At 43.9% G+C, this 21,860-nt stretch overlaps 2 protein-coding genes and 1 non-coding gene across 3 annotated transcripts; 2 read left to right on the top strand and 1 right to left on the bottom strand.

Annotated features, from left to right (window-relative positions):
• Positions 1-2: 2 nt before the first annotated feature.
• On the bottom strand, positions 3-1,328 carry LOC129846428 (ATP synthase membrane subunit K, mitochondrial-like). The gene is made up of 4 exons (XM_055914358.1): positions 1,219-1,328; positions 505-603; positions 328-418; positions 3-123 (listed from the first exon to the last, which is right to left on the bottom strand). The coding sequence occupies exons 2-3, from the start codon at positions 589-591 to the stop codon at positions 329-331; spliced, it is 177 nt and encodes a 58-aa protein (XP_055770333.1). The 5' UTR covers positions 592-603; positions 1,219-1,328; the 3' UTR covers positions 3-123; position 328.
• Positions 1,329-1,470: 142 nt separating this feature from the next.
• Positions 1,471-21,834, top strand: LOC129846425 (protein RRP5 homolog). The gene is made up of 35 exons (XM_055914354.1): positions 1,471-1,577; positions 2,520-2,649; positions 2,851-2,988; positions 3,253-3,417; positions 4,314-4,475; positions 4,789-4,909; positions 5,218-5,393; positions 5,677-5,784; positions 6,064-6,270; positions 6,711-6,835; positions 7,884-7,947; positions 8,208-8,354; positions 9,168-9,419; positions 9,874-9,999; positions 10,198-10,392; positions 10,649-10,822; positions 11,219-11,432; positions 11,630-11,782; positions 12,103-12,212; positions 12,505-12,998; positions 13,149-13,211; positions 13,303-13,399; positions 13,504-13,593; positions 13,795-13,900; positions 14,189-14,366; positions 14,541-14,597; positions 14,824-14,946; positions 15,263-15,385; positions 15,659-15,827; positions 16,291-16,554; positions 16,835-17,085; positions 18,720-18,888; positions 19,127-19,280; positions 19,633-19,798; positions 21,237-21,834. Exons 2-35 carry the CDS (start codon positions 2,542-2,544, stop codon positions 21,406-21,408), a joined length of 5,421 nt encoding a protein of 1,806 aa, XP_055770329.1. The 5' UTR covers positions 1,471-1,577; positions 2,520-2,541; the 3' UTR covers positions 21,409-21,834.
• On the top strand, positions 17,122-17,363 carry LOC129846432 (small nucleolar RNA SNORA53). The gene has a single exon (XR_008758256.1). It is a non-coding gene; the product is annotated as a small nucleolar RNA SNORA53 (small nucleolar RNA).
• Positions 21,835-21,860: the final 26 nt, after the last annotated feature.

The raw sequence follows: 21,860 nt of genomic DNA, 5'->3' as shown, positions 1-21,860 counted from the left end.
GGTTAAATTTTACAGTTTTTATTGTTAATAACACAGTGATGCCAAATAATATGGCCTTATTTCTAACAAGCACATCCAGCTGTCGCCAAACTTCCGACCACTATACTACAAAAGTCCAGACACCTGTGGGGAAACAAGAACACATGGGAAATATACAGTTAGCTTTCCACCAGGCAGAAACATGTATTGTCCATACAAAGACTACTGATTATAGTCAAATACACATTTCTGAATTAAACAGTGCAGTCTTAACAAAATTATAAAATGGTACGTTTGCTAGACAAAATGGGTACGAGAAACTGACGGTATCCTATGCAATACACTCACATCACTTTGCCGTGACAGCCGCCTGTTTCTTGGGCTTCAACTTGAAGAAGAGGGCAATGGTGGCTATGCTTGCATATGTGAGCAAGACGCACTGTGGACAGAATAGTACAAGTGACTTTTCTGAGAATGTGAACTGGTTGTACACCATCTTGCACAGTAATTCATGCATGAACTTACGTTCCTCCTGCCTGTGATTGTGTATGCATTGAAGTACTTGGCAAAACCAGTAAACTGGTGACTGGTTCCTGCGTCGTGTCCGCCCATGTTGGATAGTAGCTGGTCCCGAGAGAAATAGATTACTCAGTCAATTACAATGCATTGATAATAGGAGTATTACAGAGGGAAAGTAAAAAGTAATGCCAACCACAAATCACCCATGCGCAAGACGTTTATCAGTACTTATTGGACTGGGGGGGGAAATGATTACTCAAGACAACTTGCCTGTCAAACATTGAAGCTCAGTAGCCCTAGCTGACAAGCCTGACGGCCTGCAAGCCAGGCAGCTTCTTCCCACAACAGTGTTAACAAATGGGCTAACGTAACGTTAGCTAGTTACAGTAATTATATCATGTAATTGTGTGGTACCATTCAACCCAAAGCGGACTGCTATATTTGTGTGGGTATTGCTTGTTAACTGGTTCACTTTCATTCAAAAACAGTAGCTGGCCAGGCAGTAGCTAGCTAGCTACCGCTAGAGGTTAACGTTCGCAAACAATCTGGCTTGTCTTGAGCTAACGTTAGCAATATTGGCTAGCAAAATTAGTTGGTACTGATAAACAACTAAACTGGCATTTTAGAGACACCACAAGCAACAGCGTCCCGGACAACGCTGTTATAAAACGTAGGTAAATTAATAAAGCTAGATGTTATATTGATAGTCACTATTCTTACCTTCAACACACGACCCTTATGCACGGAATTGAACAAGTGCCCTTCAACGAGAGAGGCCGAAATGCTAAAAGTATCAGGAAATCCCGCCTACTCTCTACAGCGCATGTTCAATGGTTAGTATTTAGTGAACCAATGTTTGTGGACGAAGCTAACGTCAGTCAATGAATAACCCCGCCTTTTTAAAGTACAATTGGACAATGACAGGTTTGTTGAAACGTCAATCACCCGAAAGATGGACGTGAATGGACAATTGTGGAAACGCCGACTGAAGTCCGTTTCCGGTTTGAAAACATGGTGTGCTTCTGATCCACACGTGAGCTTGCATACCAACTTCTGAACTGGATATTTAATAGAAAAAGGTAGAGTTTTCTGGTGGATGTTAAATTTGTATAAACATGTACAATCGAGGAAAACGTTGGCACGTATTGATTGTTTTATTTTTTTGTTTTAACCGATTGTCTGGTTTGTATAGCTTGCATGCTAACGGATTGTAGCTTACTAGCTAACGTTAGCAATGCTGCTGATGTTTTGGGATGTGCTAGTGGGGATGTAGCTGGCTAGCAAGCCATCAAGATTCTAGCTAAATATTTTGTGAAGCAGAAGGTAAATAATACACTCAATGTGCATGTAGCAATGCCAAAGTGTTCACAATCAAAAGCTTTATCATAGGTGTATTAGAAATAGTCGATATGTGAAACTGTACAATCATACATTGCTTGACATGTGCAGTGGTTTAAAAATACTTTAAAGTACTACTTAAGTATTTTTTGGGGGTATCTGTACTTTACTTTAATATTCATAATTTTGACTACAGTTATAAAGAAAATAATGTACGTTTTACTCCATACATTTTGAATGCTTAGCAAGACAGTACAATTGTCCAATTCACTTATCAAGAGAACATACCTGGTAATCTCTACTGCCTCAGATCTGGCAGACTCCCTAAAGACAAATGCTTTGTTTGTAAATTATGTCTGAGTGTTGAACTGTGCTCATGGCTATCCTAATAAAAACAAGAACATTGTGTCGTCTGATTTGCTTAATATAAGCAATTTTAAATGATTTATACTTCTAATTTTGATACTTAAGTACATTTAACACCCACTACTTTTAGACTTTTACTTAAGTCCTATTTTACAGGGTGACTAACTTTTACTTGAGTCAATTTCTTTAAAGATATCTTTACTTTTACTCAAGTATGAAAATTGGGTGCTTTTTCCACTACTGGCATGTGTTCTAAAAGAACCCTTGTCGCCCCCTTTCCTCTCTGATAACATTCTCCGTGTAATTTGTCTCTGTAGACCTTTAAATCAGTAAACAACCATGGCATCAACGGAGGAGGATTTCCCTCGTGGAGGTAAAACCAAGCAGACCACTGAAAGTAAAGCAGAACCTGTGAGAAGGCATGCAGAAGTGGACAATCTGTTCGAGGTATATAAAAAATAACGAGTCTTGTCAGTCATCAATATGATTTACGAACCTTATTGTGGTTTTAGCTCAAATTAGCTCTGGTCCAGAGATTTGTTTGCGACGGTGCAGCCGACTGACACTGGACCAGAGCTAAGCTCAAATGTGCATCTCAAACAGTATTCTGTCTGTCAGTGAAGATACTTTTGTGGTTGACTCTGTCAGACACATAAACCAGAAGAATCCAAGAAAAGGAAGGGACAGAAAGAGGATGCCTTGAAGAAAGCTAAGAGGCAAAAGACGAGCAAAGAGGAGGCTCTGAAGCTCAATACAACAACCTCTGTAGATATCCTACAGTTAAAAGTAAGTTCAATCAACAACATACTTTTTAACATTTTATATTTCTCTGCCATCTCATTTCCTTTGCACACCCTTTGAATGTGCTCTGAACCTGGGTCATGCTCATAAGGGCACAACGGTGCATTTTTTTTTTTAAAGGTTGTGTAACGGAAAGGGGTAAAAAAAAGTGTTTCTTATTGGACAAGTCCAGGGAGTCCCTCTATGTTTCAGTACATTTTCTTCTGTTTGATTACTAATGAACACAATCCTGTTTTTTTTTACCCCCAGAGCCTGAAGGTGGGTACCCTACTGCTGGGCTGTGTGAAGGAGGTGGCAGATTTTGAGGTGATGATTAACCTGCCCAGCGGCCTTTTGGGATACCTGAACATTTCCAATATCTCGGACTCGTACACCAAGATACTGAGTGACCACCTGGACTCTGCTTCTTCAGAGGTAACACATTTAATGTAACTCCTACTGAGGGGATTGTTCTGTCTTGTATAGGTAAAAGGCTATGCACTTCTTTTTGAGATGTCTAATAAGGCAGATCTATGGGCATGTCTACACTTGACACATAGATGCATAGATCAGAATACGATAATCACTGAAAAGACAGTTCTAGGTGCACAGAAGTCGCATTGGGTTCATATAAGGCTGATCACCTCAGGGACGCATTGTGTGCAGATTTCTCCTGAGTCTGGACGCTATCAGGCTACTGAAGTCTTTAGAAACTTGTTTTTTGGGAGCGAGAGCCATCTTTTCATAATACTGTTGTGGGGGAAACACGTTCTTAGTGTGTGGGGAACGTGTTTGCTGGCTTCATAAATGCAATCCAGCTGGCTAATATTTTGAAAAACACATTTTGTTTGGCTAGAGTTACAGAGATGGTTATGCTAACCCCTTTAGCTTTCTGAGCTGGCTGGCTAGCTACAGGGGCTAGTTGACTAGTTACAGTATTTTGCTACTGCCATCAAGTTCTTGTGCTATTATCATCTTTCCCTATGCCACCATTTGCAGAATGCTTACTGACATTTGAATATAGCGCGGGGAAGGGAATCCGGACACTGTGGACACTGTAGACATATTTAAATGTAGAGTAGATGCATGATCAAAACTCCTTGATCAAAATACAAAAAAACGTAATTAACTAGTCTACACACGGCCTGAGAGGTCTTGTTCTCATATTACACAATATTTAGAAGGACTGTGTTCTGAGTTCAGTTCTTATTATTTTGCTTTGTGTATCGGGGGCTCCCGACCTCACGGAGTTCAGAAGAAGATGCCTGATACTGTACGAATGAGGTGTGAACAACACATCCTAATGGATCCACTTTGCTCTTTCGCTCCAGGAGATCTTCTCTCTCCCCAGTCTCTTCTCCCCGGGCATGCTGGTCAGGTGTGTGGTAGCCAGGTTGGACACTGCCAAAGGAGGATCGGTCAGCATTCAGCTGTCAATCAACCCCAAAGAGGTCAACAAGGGCCTGAGTACTGGCTCTCTGAAGGCTGGCTTGGTGAGTCAACATCTACAGTATACGTGATGTAGTACAAATTACAAACAGGATCTGGGCCCGTGATATCCTCTTCCGTGATGATACGATGACGAGACGGAACGGGGCACAGTCTGTCTCGGGGGGGGGGGGGTCACTGAGTCAGGGTCACGTTTTGTGTCTCTGGGTTCAGTTCCCCAGAGCAGTGTGTCTTCAGTTGAAGACAGAGACATTTGTCTTAAGATGAGCTAGAAAAATAAAGAAAATTGTGATATCCTGTTTATGATTTGAGGTCATGTTTTAGGCTTCGACTGATGTGTCCCGTTTTTTGTTTCAGATCCTGAGTGGTTGTGTGGAGAGTATTGAGGATCACGGCTACCTGGTTGACCTCGGCATCAAGGGAACCAAGGCCTTCCTGCCCAAGCAGGCAGCCAAAGACAAAACGAATAGTCCTAAAGGTATCTAAAGAGTCCCCTTTCACATCAAATGTAGTACACATTCCATTCAATGTCACACTGTTAGTTTCTTCAGAAGTCTGATACATTTCTTCAATGTACTCTGTAGACGTCAAAATTAGTAACGTGTTATTAACTGTTGAATGTGACTTTTCTGGGTCATGTTCATTGTGGCTCGCAATTGAAAAAAGTTTTTAAATGTTTTGCAACGGAAAATATAAATGAGAATTTCTTATGGGACAAGTCCCGGTAGCCCCTTTCTGTTTTCTTCCGTTTGATGCCTAATGAACACAACAACCCTGGTGTTGCAGAGCTGAAGTTGGGCCAGTATGTGACTTCTCTGTTGGAGGAGGTGAAGAACGATGGGCGTGTGGTCCGTCTGTCCATCAGCCCCACGGCGGTGGCTCAGGCCGTTGCAGACACAGAGCACGGCTGGACCCTTACCAACCTGCTGCCTGGCCTACTGGTCAAGGCCCAGATCAAAAAGGTACAGTGACTGAAGACTGTATTCTAACAACAGTCTTATACATATTAGTAGTCTAAGCACAGAGAAGTGTTGGCTTACACCTATGATTATAAAGGAACAATTAATTACACTGTTTCGTGGCTTAGTATTGTTGGCAAATGTCTCTTGTTGCTTGACGTATAAACCTTTTGTAATATTGATAGCAACTAGAGAACTTGCAATTTAGTATATCTGAGTCTCTTTTTTTTTAAAGTCAATAATCTGTTGATGTTCTGTTTGATTGTGGTTGACCCTGTGGTTCTAGGTGACCCTACACGGTCTGATTCTGGAGTTCCTCTCTTCCTTCACCGGCCTGGTGGACTTTATGCACCTGGAACCAGAACAGGCCTCTACATTCAGGGAGGGAGACAATGTAAGAATTTACAGTCTATTAGGCTATTGCCATTCAGTCTGTCGCACAGTTGGATGAGACCGAATGGCATACAATGTCGGACTTTGCATCGTATGAAAGCGAGTTTTTCAATAGTAATCGTACATGCAAGAGTTGTACATATTTCTACCTCAAATAACAAAACAAAAACAAGCAATTCATGAGAATTTCAAATTGGCCAATTATGACTGTAATCTAGTTTAGACATTACATTCAGTTGACCTTTATTGACCTTTGACCTCTTGCCCCTTTCTCTCCCAGGTGAAGGCCTGCGTCCTTTATGTGGAGCCGTCCACCCGGCTGGTGGGCCTGTCCCTGCGCAGCCACCTGCTGCAGCCAGGGGGCGACGTGGACCCGGTGGCCACTGAGAGGATAGGGGAGGTGGCGCATGGCTGCAAGATGACCGCTCTCCATCACCTGTCTGGAGCCATGCTGGAGCTGCCTGACCAGACTGTGGTGTTTGTACATGTGAGTCCGTGTTGTTAGACCATACTTGCGTTACGTCTTGTGAGTTTTTAAGTACCAACTCGGGTCTTCGTACATGTTACTTCCTATTGTTGGTAGACCATATTGTTGGTGTACCATACTAACTATAACCAAGGCCCTCTTTGTAGACCTGGTAGAGCACCTTACTACTGCCAAAATGCTAAGGATTAGCCACTATAGGACAAAGACAATGTTGTAGAGAATATTGCGACGGTTTTAGATGAGGAAGTTCATCGGCTATGGTGAGAACATGATGGTGAGCCCATGCCCCTTGGATCATGTGACAAACCAACATTAAAAACAATGCAAAACCTCAAACCCATGGCTGTTTTGACCTGGCCCAGTGAAAGTGGACTAATGTGGTCTGGGACTGGCCTAGTGGCAGTGGTTTGATTTGATCTGTCCGTTTCTCCCGTCTCCAGAGGAACCACATGAAGGAGCCCAAGGAGGTGTTCAACCTGAACCGTGTCATGGCCACGCCTGAACACACCTGTAGGATCATGGACTTCAGCCCCATGGAGCAGGTGCACCTGGTCAGCCTGCGTCAGTAAGTGTGGTGTGTGTGTGTGTGTGGATGGACATCATATAGTGCAGTGGTATTCAAATGTTTTCATTTCATTTTCTTGGCCAGAATTTCTGGCGACCCCCCCCCACCCCAAATCTAATGGTTTACATCAACACTTAACCTTCAATTCAATATTTTCTATAAAAATTAGGAGAACCAATGAATACATTAATTCAATAAAATAGTATTTTTCAAGTTATCTTTCTCAAACGTTTGTATATTGTCCCATACAATAATCTGTATTCTTAATTGTCTGTTTGGGGTGACCCCACTACAATTCCCAAGCAACCCCACTAGGGGTCACGAACCTGACTTTGAATAGTGTGTGTGCGGGAAAGCCCTGTTGCAAATGTGTGTGACGTTTTCAATTCCATTCAATACATCTGGAAAGGACGTATGTTTGTTCCAGCTTGTAAAGGACGTGTGTTTGTTCCAGCTTGTAAAGGACGTATGTTTGTTCCAGCTTGTAAAGGACGTGTGTTTGTTCCAGCTTGTAAAGGACGTGTGTTTGTTCCAGCTTGTAAAGGACGTGTGTTTGTTCCAGCTTGTAAAGGACGTGTGTTTGTTCCAGTTTGTAAAGGACGTATGTTTGTTCCAGCTTGTAAAGGACGTATGTTTGTTCCAGCTTGTAAAGGACGTATGTTTGTTCCAGCTTGTAAAAGACGTACGTTTGTTCCAGCTTGTAAAGGACGTGTGTTTGTTCCAGCTTGTAAAGGACGTGTGTTTGTTCCAGCTTGTAAAGGACGTATGTTTGTTCCAGCTTGTAAAGGACGTATGTTTGTTCCAGCTTGTAAAGGACGTGTGTTTGTTCCAGCTTGTAAAGGACGTATGTTTGTTCCAGCTTGTAAAGGACGTATGTTTGTTCCAGCTTGTAAAGGACGTGTGTTTGTTCCAGCTTGTAAAGGACGTACGTTTGTTCCAGCTTGTAAAGGACGTACGTTTGTTCCAGCTTGTAAAGGACGTATGTTTGTTCCAGCTTGTAAAGGACGTATGTTTGTTCCAGCTTGTAACCTTGCTGTCTCTCCTATAGGAGCATCATTAATGCCCCGTTCTTCAAAAGATACCATGACATCCAACCTGGACAGATTGTTCAGGTAAGGTATTTTATATTTTTAGTTTGTCTCTCTCTCGCACAACACCTCTGAAAGAACTTCAAAAAAATATACCACATTAGCCCATTTAAAGCGCCTGTGTGTGTGTAGGGTGGCAAAATTCTGGTAAAACCTAGGTTTTCTAGAAATCCAGTTTGGGAGATTCTGGATGATTTGCTCCCGATTCCAGGAACCTTCCATCCGGGAATTGTGCATTCCTAGTGGCGTGTGTTTTAACCCAGTTTGTCCGCCCTCTCTCCCAGGGCACGGTGACATCCCTCCAGAGCCATGGCATGATGGTGAAGGTGACAGACTACATCAGAGGCCTGGTTCCACGGACACACCTCTCTGACATCATCCTCAAGAACCCCGAGAAGAAGTACACAGTGGGCATGACCATCAAGTGCCGGGTCAGTACTGTGTAACCTCTCACCTTTAGAAAGAGTCAACTGTGGTGACCTTTAACCTTGGGGAACATTGGTGAAATAAACACCTACTCATAATTCTCTTTAGCAAATATTAGGTGTAGGTTAATATACCTAATAAGTAGATGAAAAGGTGTCTTATAAGGATCTGACCCTTTTTTGCGCCTAAAATGACATACCCAAATCTAACGGCCTGTAGCTCAGGACCTGAAGCAAGGATATGCATATTCTTGATACCATTTGAAAGGAAGCACTTAGAAGTTTGTGGAAATGTGAAATGAATGTAGGAGAATATAACACCTTAGATCTTTTTTTGTACCATCGTCTTTCCAGCCCAGGCGCAATTTAGATTTTGGCCACTAGGTTGCAGCAGTGTATGTGCAAAGTTTTAGATTGATCCAATGAAACATTGTATTTCTGTTCAAAATCTTGTGTCAATACTGTCCAAATGTGCCTAATTTGTTTATTAATACCTTTTCAAGTTCATAGCTGTGCACGCTCCTCAAACAATAGTATGGTGTTCTTTCTGTATTAGCTACTGTAAATTGGACAGTGCAGTTAGATTAACAAGAATGTAAGCTTTCTGCCAATATCAGATATGTCTATGTCCTGGGAAATTGTCTTGTTACTTACAACCTCATGCTAATCGCATTAGCGCACATTAGCTCAACCGTCCCGCGGGTGGAACACCGTTCTGTAGAGGTCCTTAAGAGGTTTTAACGTACTCTGTGCTTGCTTGTCTGGTTTGCTGTTTAATCTCTTAGTTGAAAACGGTTTTCCTCCATCCCTCTGTCTCAGGTGTTGTCGGTGTACCCGCAGGAGAAGAAGCTGACCCTAACCAGGAAGAGGGCCCTGGTAGATTCCTCCCTCCCCCTGTTCCTGACCTACGAAGATGCCCGCCGCGGGCGCGTCTCCCACGGGTTCATCGTCTGTGTCAAGGACTTTGGATGCATCGTCTGTTTCTACGGCAAAGTCAAGGGGATAGTGCCCCCCAACGAGCTCAGCACGGAGCCGGTGATAGTTCCTGAGAACATGTTCTACGTCGGACAGGTGAGGGGAAACAAAATGGCTGCCTGGAACTTTTCTGTATCTTGATCATTCTTATGCGTTGTAGATTTGTTGTTGTTTTTCTGTGTTCTACTTGCGATATAGGCTAATTGTCCTCTTGAATAACTTTTGAAGTGGCCTACTGATAGTTTTATGTCCAAGTTCAATAACTGTCTCTTTAACTGAACTGAACGGTTCTTCCATCAGTTTGCCTTGTCAGAAAAGGTTCTGTGTTAAACTTCTGTATCAAAACAGGGAAGTCTTAGTTTAGACAGACAGCTCAATTCTGATCTGTTTTTCACTAATTGGACTTTTGACCAGTCACATCTGAAAAAGATCTGATGTGAAAAGGTCTGATGTTAATTGTCAAGATACCAATTAGTGGAAAGAATATCCGAATTGGGCTGCCTTTCTAAACGCAGTCTTAACGGCTCCCGTGGTCCTCTGTTCTATTCAGGTGGTGAAGGCTAAAGTGCTGAACTGTGACGTGGAGAAGGAGAAGCTCCTTCTTTCCTTCAAGGCAGTGGCAGGAGGAGACAATGAGGGACCGCCTAAACCCAAGTTTGACTTTGAGGTTGGGAAGGTAAGAAAATGGCAGCACGTCCTTTCATATTGTTAACACATATAATCATTTCTGAATTTGTAAAAAAAAAGATGGTCTCTCTTTTATATAGTTGCATGTTCTATGCAGTTGTTAAACGTGCTAGGTTAATCTTCGTTGTTGGTTTGGAGTCTAAACTGATCTTTGCATTCTGTTTTTTTGTCTTTTTTATTGTTTTAGAAAGTGGAGGTTAAGGTGGTGAGTAAAGTCCTTACCGGTCTGGAGGTGTCCATTCTGCCAGAGGAGACCACCGCCTTGCTACCCATGATGCACCTCTCCGACCACGTGTCCAACTGCCTACTGTTGTGGGAGGGACTGCAAGAGGGTGACATCATCTCCAACATTGTCTGCCTCAGCAAGAACAAACAGAATATTGTATCCTTTTCAACTTCAGATCGCTCACTTACCTTCACACATTAATTTCAGACACATAGCCCAAAACATAACAGAACGCTCATCAGTGTGGCTGAATGTTGTGTTCGTCTCACCATTGCAGTTGGCTGTCGTGGTTGTGTTTAGAATGTAGTGGCGATACCAAGGAAACGACTACCTCTTACTAAAGGACATCGTAACCACTTTTTACTGTACTACGACTACACAGTACCTTTCCCTTAACCCTGCCTGTCTCAAGACCCTGACTAAAAAGCCCACTGTGAAGTCATTCCTGGAGGAGGGGGGTGTGGTGGCTAAGGAGTTCTCTGACATCACAGTTGGGGTGCAGCTGATTGGCTGGGTCAAGAACATCATGCCCTACGGAGTGTTTGTGGAGTTCCCCTATGGCCTGGTTGGCCTGGCCCCTAAAGCGGTGAGTTAGTAGGGAAGGAGTTACTAGTGGGAGTTAGCCACAGTCAATTGGAGTTAGTGGGAATAAATTGGAATGTACTAAGAGTTAGTAGGGGTCAATGGGTGTTAGTAGGGGTCAATGGGTGTTAGTAGGGGTCAATGGGAGTTAGTAGGGGTCAATGGGTGTTAGCTAAGAATATATTATGCAGTTTGTTGAAAAGGTATAATCACCCTGACAAAGATCCATAAGGATCTGAAGCTCAACCATATGGTGGACCAAAGAAACCCAATCGGAGCAGAATATTTTTCAGGATTCGTCTCTTTGTAGAATTTTTGCAGCTCCTTCAAATCATCAATAACATTGTCTAAAAGCCATTAGTATAGAATAATTTATATTGACGTACTCTTTCTCCTCTAGGCCATAAGTGACAAGTTCGTCAGCGACACGGCGGCTCACTTCCAGCTGGGCCATACGGTGGTTGCCAGGGTGACCAACTTGGACGAGGAGAAGCACAGGTTCCTGGTCAGTCTCAAGGTGTCAGAGGTCACCTCCCCTGAGAGAGACGGCCAGGCCAGGCTGATCCGAGGCCTGCAGGAGAGGAAGGCCGTGATGGAGATGATGGCCAACAGAGGTGTGTTGAGTTGTAACGTTGTTGTCAACTGTTCTAGGAACTATTAGTTTTCTTATGTTTACTAAGTTCCCTGTTCCTAGTAGGTTCAAAAATGCTATTCCAATAAATGTAAATTGATCCAAATTATTATGCTAAGAGTGAGCTTTAACTCTCTCTTTTCTCTTGTTCCTCCTCTCTCCTCCCTCTGTCTCTGACAGGTGACTCTGACCTACTCCAGCAGCTGTCTGCGGTGACCATAGGCCAGAAGATGAAGATGAGCGTAGACGAGGTGAGGGAGGATGGGAGTGTCACCTTCAAGTCAGACGAACTCAGCGCAGCCACCGTACTGGCCACCAAGGACCATGCGCCGGGTGAGTATTCACTATATGTCCAATCAGATTTGGGCTCAATCCCCTTTCAATTCAGGAAGTTCATTGAAATTACAATTGTAACTCCTGCATTGACTGAATTTACATGGAATTGACCCTGTACCCAGTGGAACTTCTACCAGACATAATATGGGGAATCTTTTGACTGTTACACCTTAGTCATCGCGATGAACCCAATAATAGAGCTTTGTTTACCCTTCTACCAGACACAACATGAGGAATCTTTTGAGTGTGACACATGGGGAATGTTTTGACTGTTACATCATAGTTATAATGTAAACTAAATGTGTGTAATGTTTCAGGTAAGTTGGCGACGGGACAGAAGTGCATGCCGGTAATCCTCCACGTTGACCTCGTGACCTCTCAAGTCTACGTGTCCCTCTTGACGAAACTGACCGGCAAGAGGCATGAGGTGGGTACAAGGTTGCGTCGCAAGTGACACCCTAGTTCCTATATAGTGTGTTTGGAACACTGCCTTACTATAGCTAGTATCATTTGTGACTACGTGAAGCTTCTTTATGAGTGGTTGGGTGGCTGAAAAGTCAATAGTGGTTAATTTGGTTAAAAAAAAATTGAAAACATTCAATGCAATAGATCTGTATTATCTCTCAAGTTGAAACTCCCTGCACCCTTATGGACTAAACAATCTTTTCCACTTTGAAAAGCCTTCAAATCTTGATAGTTCATAACCTGTGTCCTTATAGGTGGAGGCAGGGTCCACACACACTGCCACTGTGCATCACGTCGACCGCGACTTTGCCGTCATCTCATTGGGCGACACGGCCCAACTGACGGTCATCCAAACCACCAATCACCCCAACGAAACTTTCCGCTTCGACTCTGAGAAACTGACCGCCGGTAAAACCCTGACGGTCACCGTCACCAAATCCAGCTGCGAGGAACTAGAAGGGCTCCCTCTAGTGTCCTGTGAACTCGCCCCGACCGAACGCAAGAGATTAATCTCCGACTCCAAGGGGTCGAAGGGCACGTATCGCTATGGCGACGTGGTCAAGGGGAAGGTGAAGAAAGTGAAGCCTACGTGTGTGCTGGTGACGCTAGAGGACGGGAGGACGGGGTGCGTGCACGTGTCCGAGATACAGGAAGTGGTGTGCGTGGGAACGTTCCCCACGTCCCTCCTCAAGATAGGAAGTGAGGTCACAGCCCGGGTCATCGGAGGACGGGAGGGCAACAGTCACAGGTAAGGATAACAATATAGTAACAGATTTAAGTAGCCACATTTTGTTATATAGTTCGATCATTTGAAGGATATTTCTGAATTACAGGTATTCTGTTTGAAATATCTGCGTTATTTTAGTTGCAAATATATATTGTCTTTCTTTTTTTTTAGGTTCTTGCCGTTCTCCCATCGCAACTTCACTTACTCCATGCCTGAACTCACAATTCTTCCCAGGTAAATGTTCTGAACATTTAGAAGAACGTATTCTGTTATTATAGTGCCTTTTTGGTTTCTTGTTAGATCATCTTTCCCCCTCTGGTCACAGGAACCTGAAAGAAGACGCAGATGTTAAGCCTGTGAAGACCAAAGAGAAGCTGAAGGGTTATCAGGTCGGAGACGACGTCATTTGCTTTGTGTCAAAGGTGAGTTTGAACAAACGGAAATTGGCGTTAAGTGACTTGTTATACAGAATGTGTGAAACATGTTTAGTAGTACTAGTTGTGTTAAATGTGTATTTCTTCCTCAGTACTTTCCAAAGAGGAAGTGTCTTGAAGTGACTACTGGTCCGTCAGTAACTGGAACTGTTGAACAACTGGCCATGACCTCTGATCCTGAAGTATAATTTATATACACTTAACTCAATGTTTTTCTCAATATTTTTCTCATTCCTTCTATGGGGATTTCCCTCAAACCTCAAGACATTTTTGTAAAACTGTCAAATGAAGATGGTGTCATCCCTCAGATGTCCCTTACACTTTATGGATCTGTGTTCACCCTAATAGGTTCACTGAAATCATTTTTCATTTGAATTATTCAGGATGCCAAACACCCAGAGAAGCTGTTCAAGCTGGGCCAGGCGGTCAGTGCTAAGGTGGTGACAGTCAGCTCCTCCAAGCCCTCACGCCTCTCATTGTCTCTCAATGGTAAGAGCACTAAATAAATACAAGAAGCACAGCCCTCTTCTAACCATCAATACAGTGAATATAAACCCTTCCAACCATCAATAGTACATAGAATATTACATAGAGCCTTCTGAACATCAGTACTTTGAAAATAGGCCCTTCTAACCACCAATACAGAAATATCAGCGCATAACCAACTTTTAAACTTTGAACCGTCAATACAGACATGTCAACTCGCCATATACAGCTCTCTCGCTATGTTGTGGTTGCATTTACTCACGCGTAGCGTTGGTTGTCAATCACTGTCAGGTGTACACAAGTTGGAGAAGGGCCATGTAATCATGGGGTTGGTGCAGAAGCTACATCCCAACCTGGGTCTGCTGGTGAAGCTGCCATTCAGCGCCATGGGAACGGTTGCCATGGAGGACCTGGCCGACAAATATAAGCCAAAACCTCTGGAGCGGTACAGCAAGGGCCAGCTGGTCAGGTCAGTGGCTCACTTTAAACCTGGGTTAAAGGCTAACTGGACCAGTCTAAAAGTTAGTCAAGTTAAAATGGTTTTGGAGTGTTAAACTTTCTAAAGCTGGTCTTTTATTTATGTAATTCAAGTTATTTCAAGGTTATACTAAGTAATGTGTTAATGTTTTTGTGCTCTCTCTAGGTGCTGCATTGTAGGAGAGGCGAATGGCAAATGGCAGTTGTCCCTCCGCTCTTCGAGGTATGATTCCCTCTGACTTGGTTTTCATGGACAAAATGAATGAAAGAGTTCAAGTGTGTTAGGAAATGACTCCCAAAGTGATAACGGCACCCTATTCAACCCTATACACGTCTCTCTCTTCATTCTTCTCCTCTATTCCACTGGTCCATTCTAACTATCATCATATATCTATGTTAGGCGCTTTGAGCGGTGGAAAAGGGCATTTTCTAAATGAATGATCTTTCAGGACGGACCCAGAGAAGGCCTCGGTAGTCAAGGACCCCGAGATTGTGTCTCTAGAAGACCTGTCAGAGGGGCAGATCGTCAGAGGCTATATGAGGACTGTCAATGCACATGGAGTCTTTGTTAGGTAACTCAGTCCATTATCCCTTTATAGAAACCAACCCTTTTATTTCGAAAGTGACATACCTTTACAATGTCCTGGAAAGATATGAAACTATGACAAAAAAAGACATGTAAGGTATTCATTACTTCTGTATTATGCTTAGACAATATAGCTCAGATTCACAGTCCCTTTAGTATACATGTACAATGGTCTGGGAAGATATGAACTCATCATGCCGCTTTTTCCTGAAGATTGATTAAGATTATGAAAACACAACGTAGAAAAGCTGTTGCTATGGTAATATAGCTAATTGAAAATGTTGCCTTTTTGTTTTTGACAGTTTGTCTAGATCCATAAAGGGCAGAGCCCGGTTCCAGAAGGCCACTAAGTACTTTGTGGCTAGCCACGAAGACTATGCCAAGAATGTACCACAGGCCACACTGCTCACCACCAAGATCCTCAGGTAAGACCTCCCTACAATAATTTGGTACAACCCCACCACCACTGCTAGGGGAATAGGTCGGCCCTTCCTGACCATCTCATTCTAGAATAGGGGTGTTCCATAAAACAAGGAAGTTGTTTAGTCATATTTTTGGGTAATAACCTAGATGTATTTGTTTTATTGAACATGTCTGTGACCCACAGAGTTATTATGGAGCAAACAAGAGCACCAATGTGTAGGAGTTTTTAGGTTTCTACATTTTGGTTTTTAACATGAATGTGTTGTTCCTCTCAGCATCGACAAAGAAAACGGGCTGGTGGATCTGTCTCTGCTCCAAGAGGACACTGGGAAACCAGACGTGCTCCCAGAATCCCTGGGGCTGCACCTGCGCCTGACAGGAGAGGCCAAGGAGAAGCGTGACGCCGCCAAGAAGAGGAAACGCCTGGAGTCGGAGAGCAAGCAGGTGTCTATTTGTCCCTCTTTTCTTAATACAAGGTCATGTAACGTAGCAGGCGTCAAAAAGAAAGGCCTGAGCGGGGTCACCACATCCGGTTTTCAGAGGTAGAGGAAGCTACGTTGGAGATGCTGGATCCCTGAAAACCAGGTTCTGGTTTCTAGTGACCCCACTGAGGGTGAAATACAAGCTAGTCCTTTTTAGTTTGAATAAACAAAGTGATAGGACACCTGCAACAAGATAACTGAGATGTGTGAGTGCTTTTAATTAAAAAAATTATACATGTAATACAATTTAGATAATACGCTATTTTAAAGGGAAACCTGTCCTCTTCCATGATGTCACTGATACTAATACTACTACACAGAATAGAGGAAGCACTGATCACTGTATAACTTGGATTGCCCTAGCAGTTTGACTGGGGACTGGAATGTCTAATCCATATAATCACTTATCTTCTGTCTTAACGCAGGAAACTGCAGAAATTGTTTCAAAGAAGAAGAAGGGGAAGAAGGGTAAAGGGGAGGACAGCGACAGCGGAGTGGAGGTGTACTTCAGAGAAGAAGAGGAGGAAAATAAGTTGGAGGTAGAGAAGCCCGTCCCAGTGCAGCCAGCCAGACTGCAGGTGACCGGAGGGTTCTCCTGGGATGCAGCGCTGAGCGGCCTGAAACCAGCATCCGCTGCCCTGGGGGGGGGGGACTCCAGCGACGGGGAGGACGACGAGGTGAACACTAAGGTAAGGAGTAATGCTGGGGTTGTACTATGAGTGGCACCTACTAAAGGGAATCACTTAGTAAAGGAATGTTTGCGTTGCATTTGCTATGAGGGTTAGAATGGCTGTACAGCCTCAAATGTTCATGGAGGTGTACGTTTGACCTTTCGCTTGGATTCTTTATAGTACTGGTATTGTATGACCTTTCTCTATCTCTCTCTAACTGCCACTCTCCTCTAAATCCTTTCTTTCTTTCCTTTTTTCTTTTCTTCTTTCCTTGCTTTCATCCCCCTCGTCCACCCAGCCCCAGAAGAAGTCTCACCATGAGCAGGAGGTGGAGAAGCGGGAGGCTGAGAAGGCCCTGACCAAGCTGGAGACGGAGCTGATGGACCCAGGCCTGCGACCCCAGACGGCGGCTAGCTTTGAGCGCCTGCTACTAGGCTCCCCTAACAGCTCTCTGCTCTGGCTGCAATTCATGGCCTTCCACCTGCAGGCCACACAGATAGAACAGGCTAGGGCGGTGGCTGAGAGGGCTCTGAAGACTATCTCCTTCAGGTTAGTGGTGGGGTGGGGACAGGTGTGTATGTTTATAACGCGCTCCTTAGATCCACTTCTGGAGGGTTCTCCTGTGCCGGTGCTGTCGTCGCTCTCTGAGTGCTGCAGCTCCAGCCTGGAGGCCCTCAGCAGCTTTCTGGCTGTACAGTTGGAGGTGCTTGAGTCATTGGTGTGTGAGAGCAGTCTACCTGCCCCGCCCAGCCCCACTGTTGCTCTGGCAACCCTCAGTCCTACTGGGGGGGATTCTACCAGCGCAGCTAGGCTGGGGGGCGGACAACGCGAAGAAGAAAGCTGGTCCTGTGGGCGGGTTGGCGTGGGGGGATATGAATGTGTTGATTAGGGCTGGGCAGTGTACCGTATTTTATGATGTACCGGTATTGATGCGCGGACCGTTTTTTTATTTTTTAACTTGACCTTCTAAAACGGTATTTGAATGTTTGGTTTGTTAAATGTGATACCCTGTGTGTAACGTCCATTTTTATAGTTTACTTCGCTACTTGGGTCATCTCTCTGCTCTCTCTCTCGCTCCATGACCGTTTCCACGGACCGAGCCCCGCCCCCTGTCACTCAAGGAGCGCATTTGTTGCTCCTCGACCACGAGACACTTGTGCTCAGTCTCTACATGGTCGAATGCAACGATGTTGATGACAATGATGCTGTTTTCACTTTGCTTCTTAATATAAATCCACTAGCGTTCTATAATTACACTATTCGTTTTTGTTTCTTACATCTGCAAACAGCTAGTTTGTCTTTTCTTAGCAAGTTGGGCCTTAATCTTATTTGCCGCTAATGCTAATCCCTAGTTAGCTGGCTAGCTAGCTAATACATGTCCTGAGTCAGAGCAAACGTAATCAGCTATACAGCCTGATAATACGTGTATCTTCAGTATCAACAGTATCTTCTAAATCAGAGGAATACGCTAAGCATGAATATGTTAGCTAAATTAAGTAGCATAAAGAAAACATTCAATGTAGCCAAAGATTATAGGGTCCCCAAGGAGACACTTGTCAACACTTTGGTTCCTACCCTGTCACAATAACTCCTCCCTGGCATTTTCATTCGTTGTCATGTCAAACAACACTATTCAAAGTGCCCACTATTATATTCTATCTATAAAATTAGAGTAATCATTGTATTTCCATGATTCCAACAGTCCACCCAAGTGTTTTGCTCTGAATTGGAAGTCAAATTGCAGTTGCAACATTTGGTTAAAAATAAGGCCTAGATTGTTTGCCCGTATCGTGCAGCCCTACGTGGCAGTATGGAAATGATCTCAAATTAGTGCAGGAAATACAGAAATTTATACAAATGTAGAATTTTGGGGGGGTTGAATTAAACAGTATTAAACAATCAGAATGTAGAAAGACCCATTTGAAATCACTTAAGATGTATGTGTTGCCACCCTAGGGTAGCGCACTACTCATAAAGCAAATTTTGAACTTTTATTATTCAAATACATAAAATACCATCATACCGCCTTTAAAAAAAGTACACAAAATTAAAAGCCCTAGCGTGTAATGTCTGTATCCTGTCTGTCATCAAATAATTCTTACAAAAATGTATCACCAAAAAAAAGAGTGAAGGAAAGGGTGTATAGCGTATGCATTCTATAACACGCGTGTGTTCTCCCTCAGAGAAGAGCAGGAGAAGCTGAATGTGTGGGTGGCTCTGTTGAACCTTGAGAACCTGTATGGGACAGAGGAGAGTCTTCAGAAGGTGTTTGAGCGAGCCGTGCAGTATTGTGAACCCATGCCCGTCTACCAGCAGCTGGCTGACATCTACGCCAAGTGTCAGAAGACTAAGGTAGCTTACTGCCAGGGCTCACAAACATTCATTAAAATGGCTAACATTCCTCACTGAAAAAGGTGATATACTTCACGTATTTACTCGTGTCGTATTAGAGCACATTTGATGTTGTATTTGGAGTTTTTTTCTGAGCTTCTTGTACGTTTTCTTCTGTTGAATGGTCCTGCTAGCTCACTGTTTTTACTGGTACGGTTTTGAGTAGGTTTTCATCAATTGTGCGTATCTGTGTGTGTAGGAGGCGGAAGGTCTGTACAAGACCATGGTGAAGCGGTTCCGTCAGGAGAAGGCTGTGTGGCTGAGCTACGGGACCTTCCTGCTTCAGCAGGGTCAGAGTGACGCGGCCAGCGCCCTGCTACAGAGGGCCATCAAGAGCCTGCCTAACAAAGACAGTAAGGCCCCTGTTATCACCTTTAGGAATCATACACACCTTTTGGGAGCCCCATACCTCAACACATTCCCTATTCGACCTCTAGCTCCTATTGGACACTGGGTTGGATTGATATAAACAAGATGACAATAGCGCCATCTTGTGAAATTTTGGCTGTATTGCTTACGCCAATCTTTCCTGTCCTGATTCTACTCAGTCCGTTTATCTTTCAACAGATCTACTCACCAAGTCATTTGTCCAGGTTGACAGCTCTTAGTTAGTACGTTTTTGTCTTAGAGTCAAAAAGGTACTAACACCTTACATACAGTATCTCCATGTTAACCTTCCACCTTCTCCATCGTCGTCCTCTTCAGATGTGGATCTGATAGCGAAGTTTGCCCAGCTGGAGTTCCGCTACGGAGACGTAGAGCGAGGAAAGACCATGTTGGACACGATCCTGACCAGCTACCCCAAACGCACCGACCTGTGGTCCGTGTTCATAGACCTCATGGTCAAACACGGCTCCCAGAAGGAAGTCCGGTGAGTGAGCCCGACGGCACCTCACTGGTTTTGTTTTGTTTACGAAATGACGTTGGAATAGCCTGATCCCAGGTCTGTTTGGCGTGACAATGACCATAGGAGTTGGCAATAAAGCACCAACACATCTGGGACCAGGCTAACCCGGTAATATTTCATTTATGAAAACATGTAATATTTGAATATTAAATATGATCAACTTTAGTCTAGGAAATATTTTTTGCACGTTTATTCAAACTAAAAAACAGAAATAGCTTATTTACATAATTATTCAGACCCTTTGCTATGACACTCGAAATTGAGCTCAGGTGCATCCTGTTTCCATTGATCATCCTTGAGATGTTTCTACAACTTGACTGGAGTCCACCTGTGGTCAATTTAATTGATTGGACATGATTTGGAAAGGCACACACCTGTCTATATAAAGGTCCCACAGTTGACAGTGTATGTCAGAGCAAACACCAAGCCATGGGGTCAAAGGAATTGTCCGTGGAACTCCGAGACAGGATTGTGTCGAGGTACAGATCTGGGGAAGGGTACCAAAACATTTCTGCAGCATTGAAGGTAAAAGGCACATGATGGCCCGCTTGGAGTTTGCCAAAAGGCACCTAAGTGATTCTCAGACCAAGAGAAACAAGATTCTCTGGTCTGATGAAACCAAGACTGAACTCTTTGGCCTGAATGCCAAGCGGGATGTCTGGAGGAAACCTGGCGCCATCCCTACGGTGAAGCATGGTGGTGGCAGTATCATGCTGTGGGGATGTTTTTCAGCGGCAGGGACTGGGACACTAGTCAGGATCGAGGGAAAGATGAACGGAGCAAAGTACAGAGAGATCCTTGATGAAAACCTGTTCCAGAGCACTCAGGACCTCAGACTGGGGCAAAGGTTCACCTTCCAACAGGACAACGACCCTGAGCACACAGCCAAGACAATGCAGGATTGGCTTCGGGACACGTCTCTGAATGTCCTTGAGTGGCCCAGCCAGAGCCCGGACTTGTGCCCGATCGAACATCTCTGGAGAGACCTGAAAATAGCTTTGCAGTGATGCTCCCCATCCAACCTGACAGAGCTTGAGAGGATCTTCAGAGAAGAATGGGAGAAACTCCCCAAATAAAGGTGTGCCAAGCTTGTAGTGTCATACTCAAGAAGACTCGAGGCTGTAATCGCTGCCAAAGGTGCTTCAACAAAGTACTGAGTAAAGAGTCTGAATACTTATGTAAATGTGATATTTCATTTGTTATTTTATACATTTGCAAACATTGTCATTATGGGGTATTGTGTGTAGATTGAGGTATTTTTATTTCATTTTAGAATGAGGCTGTAACGTAATAAAATGTGGAAAAAGTCAAGGGGTCTGAATAATTTCTGAATGCACTGTCATTGGCAGCAAGGTGTTTCCTGTCATGTGACCTGGTCTAACATCCTGTTTCCTGTGTTCAGGGCTGTGTTTGACCGTGTGATCCACCTGAGTGTGGCGGTGAAGAGGATCAAGTTCTTCTTCAAGCGTTACCTGGAGTATGAGAAGAAGAACGGCACGCCAGAGAGCATCCAGGCTGTCAAGGAGAAGGCTCTGGAGTACGTGGAGTCTAAAGGGACAGAGGCCGCCAGATAGAGAGACACACACACACGTCATGTTTTGGGGATTTTCCAACAGCTGTTGTGCAACTGTGGGAAAAGAAGCAAATTGGCAAGGAGCTCAAGGGGAAGCCTGACCTGAGTGTCATAACAGCCTCGACACACACACACACACACACACACACACACAGATGTAGCCACACAGATACACACCCTGCTGTTGGATATTCAGAGAAGACATTTGTTAATTGCTTGAGAGCTTTCAAATGGTGACATGTCACACATGTAATGGACCTGGAAATGTGGGAGGTCATTCTACCTGGTCGTTTTAACCCATTTTGTATAAATAGCATCATTTAAACCTAATGGACTTTGTGTGTGTATGGATGAAAAAGCACGCTGACCTGACTGAATAGAATGACTATCATTTTGTAATCAAATAAATAACAGTAAATAACCTGAACTGATCATTTCTGATATACCATCTAC

This window comes from Salvelinus fontinalis, unplaced genomic scaffold (genome assembly GCF_029448725.1).
Source record: "Salvelinus fontinalis isolate EN_2023a unplaced genomic scaffold, ASM2944872v1 scaffold_0537, whole genome shotgun sequence".
NCBI lineage: Eukaryota > Metazoa > Chordata > Actinopteri > Salmoniformes > Salmonidae > Salvelinus > Salvelinus fontinalis.
The sequence above is the reverse complement of the archived record's forward strand: the minus strand, read 5'-3'. Positions and strand labels throughout refer to the sequence as shown.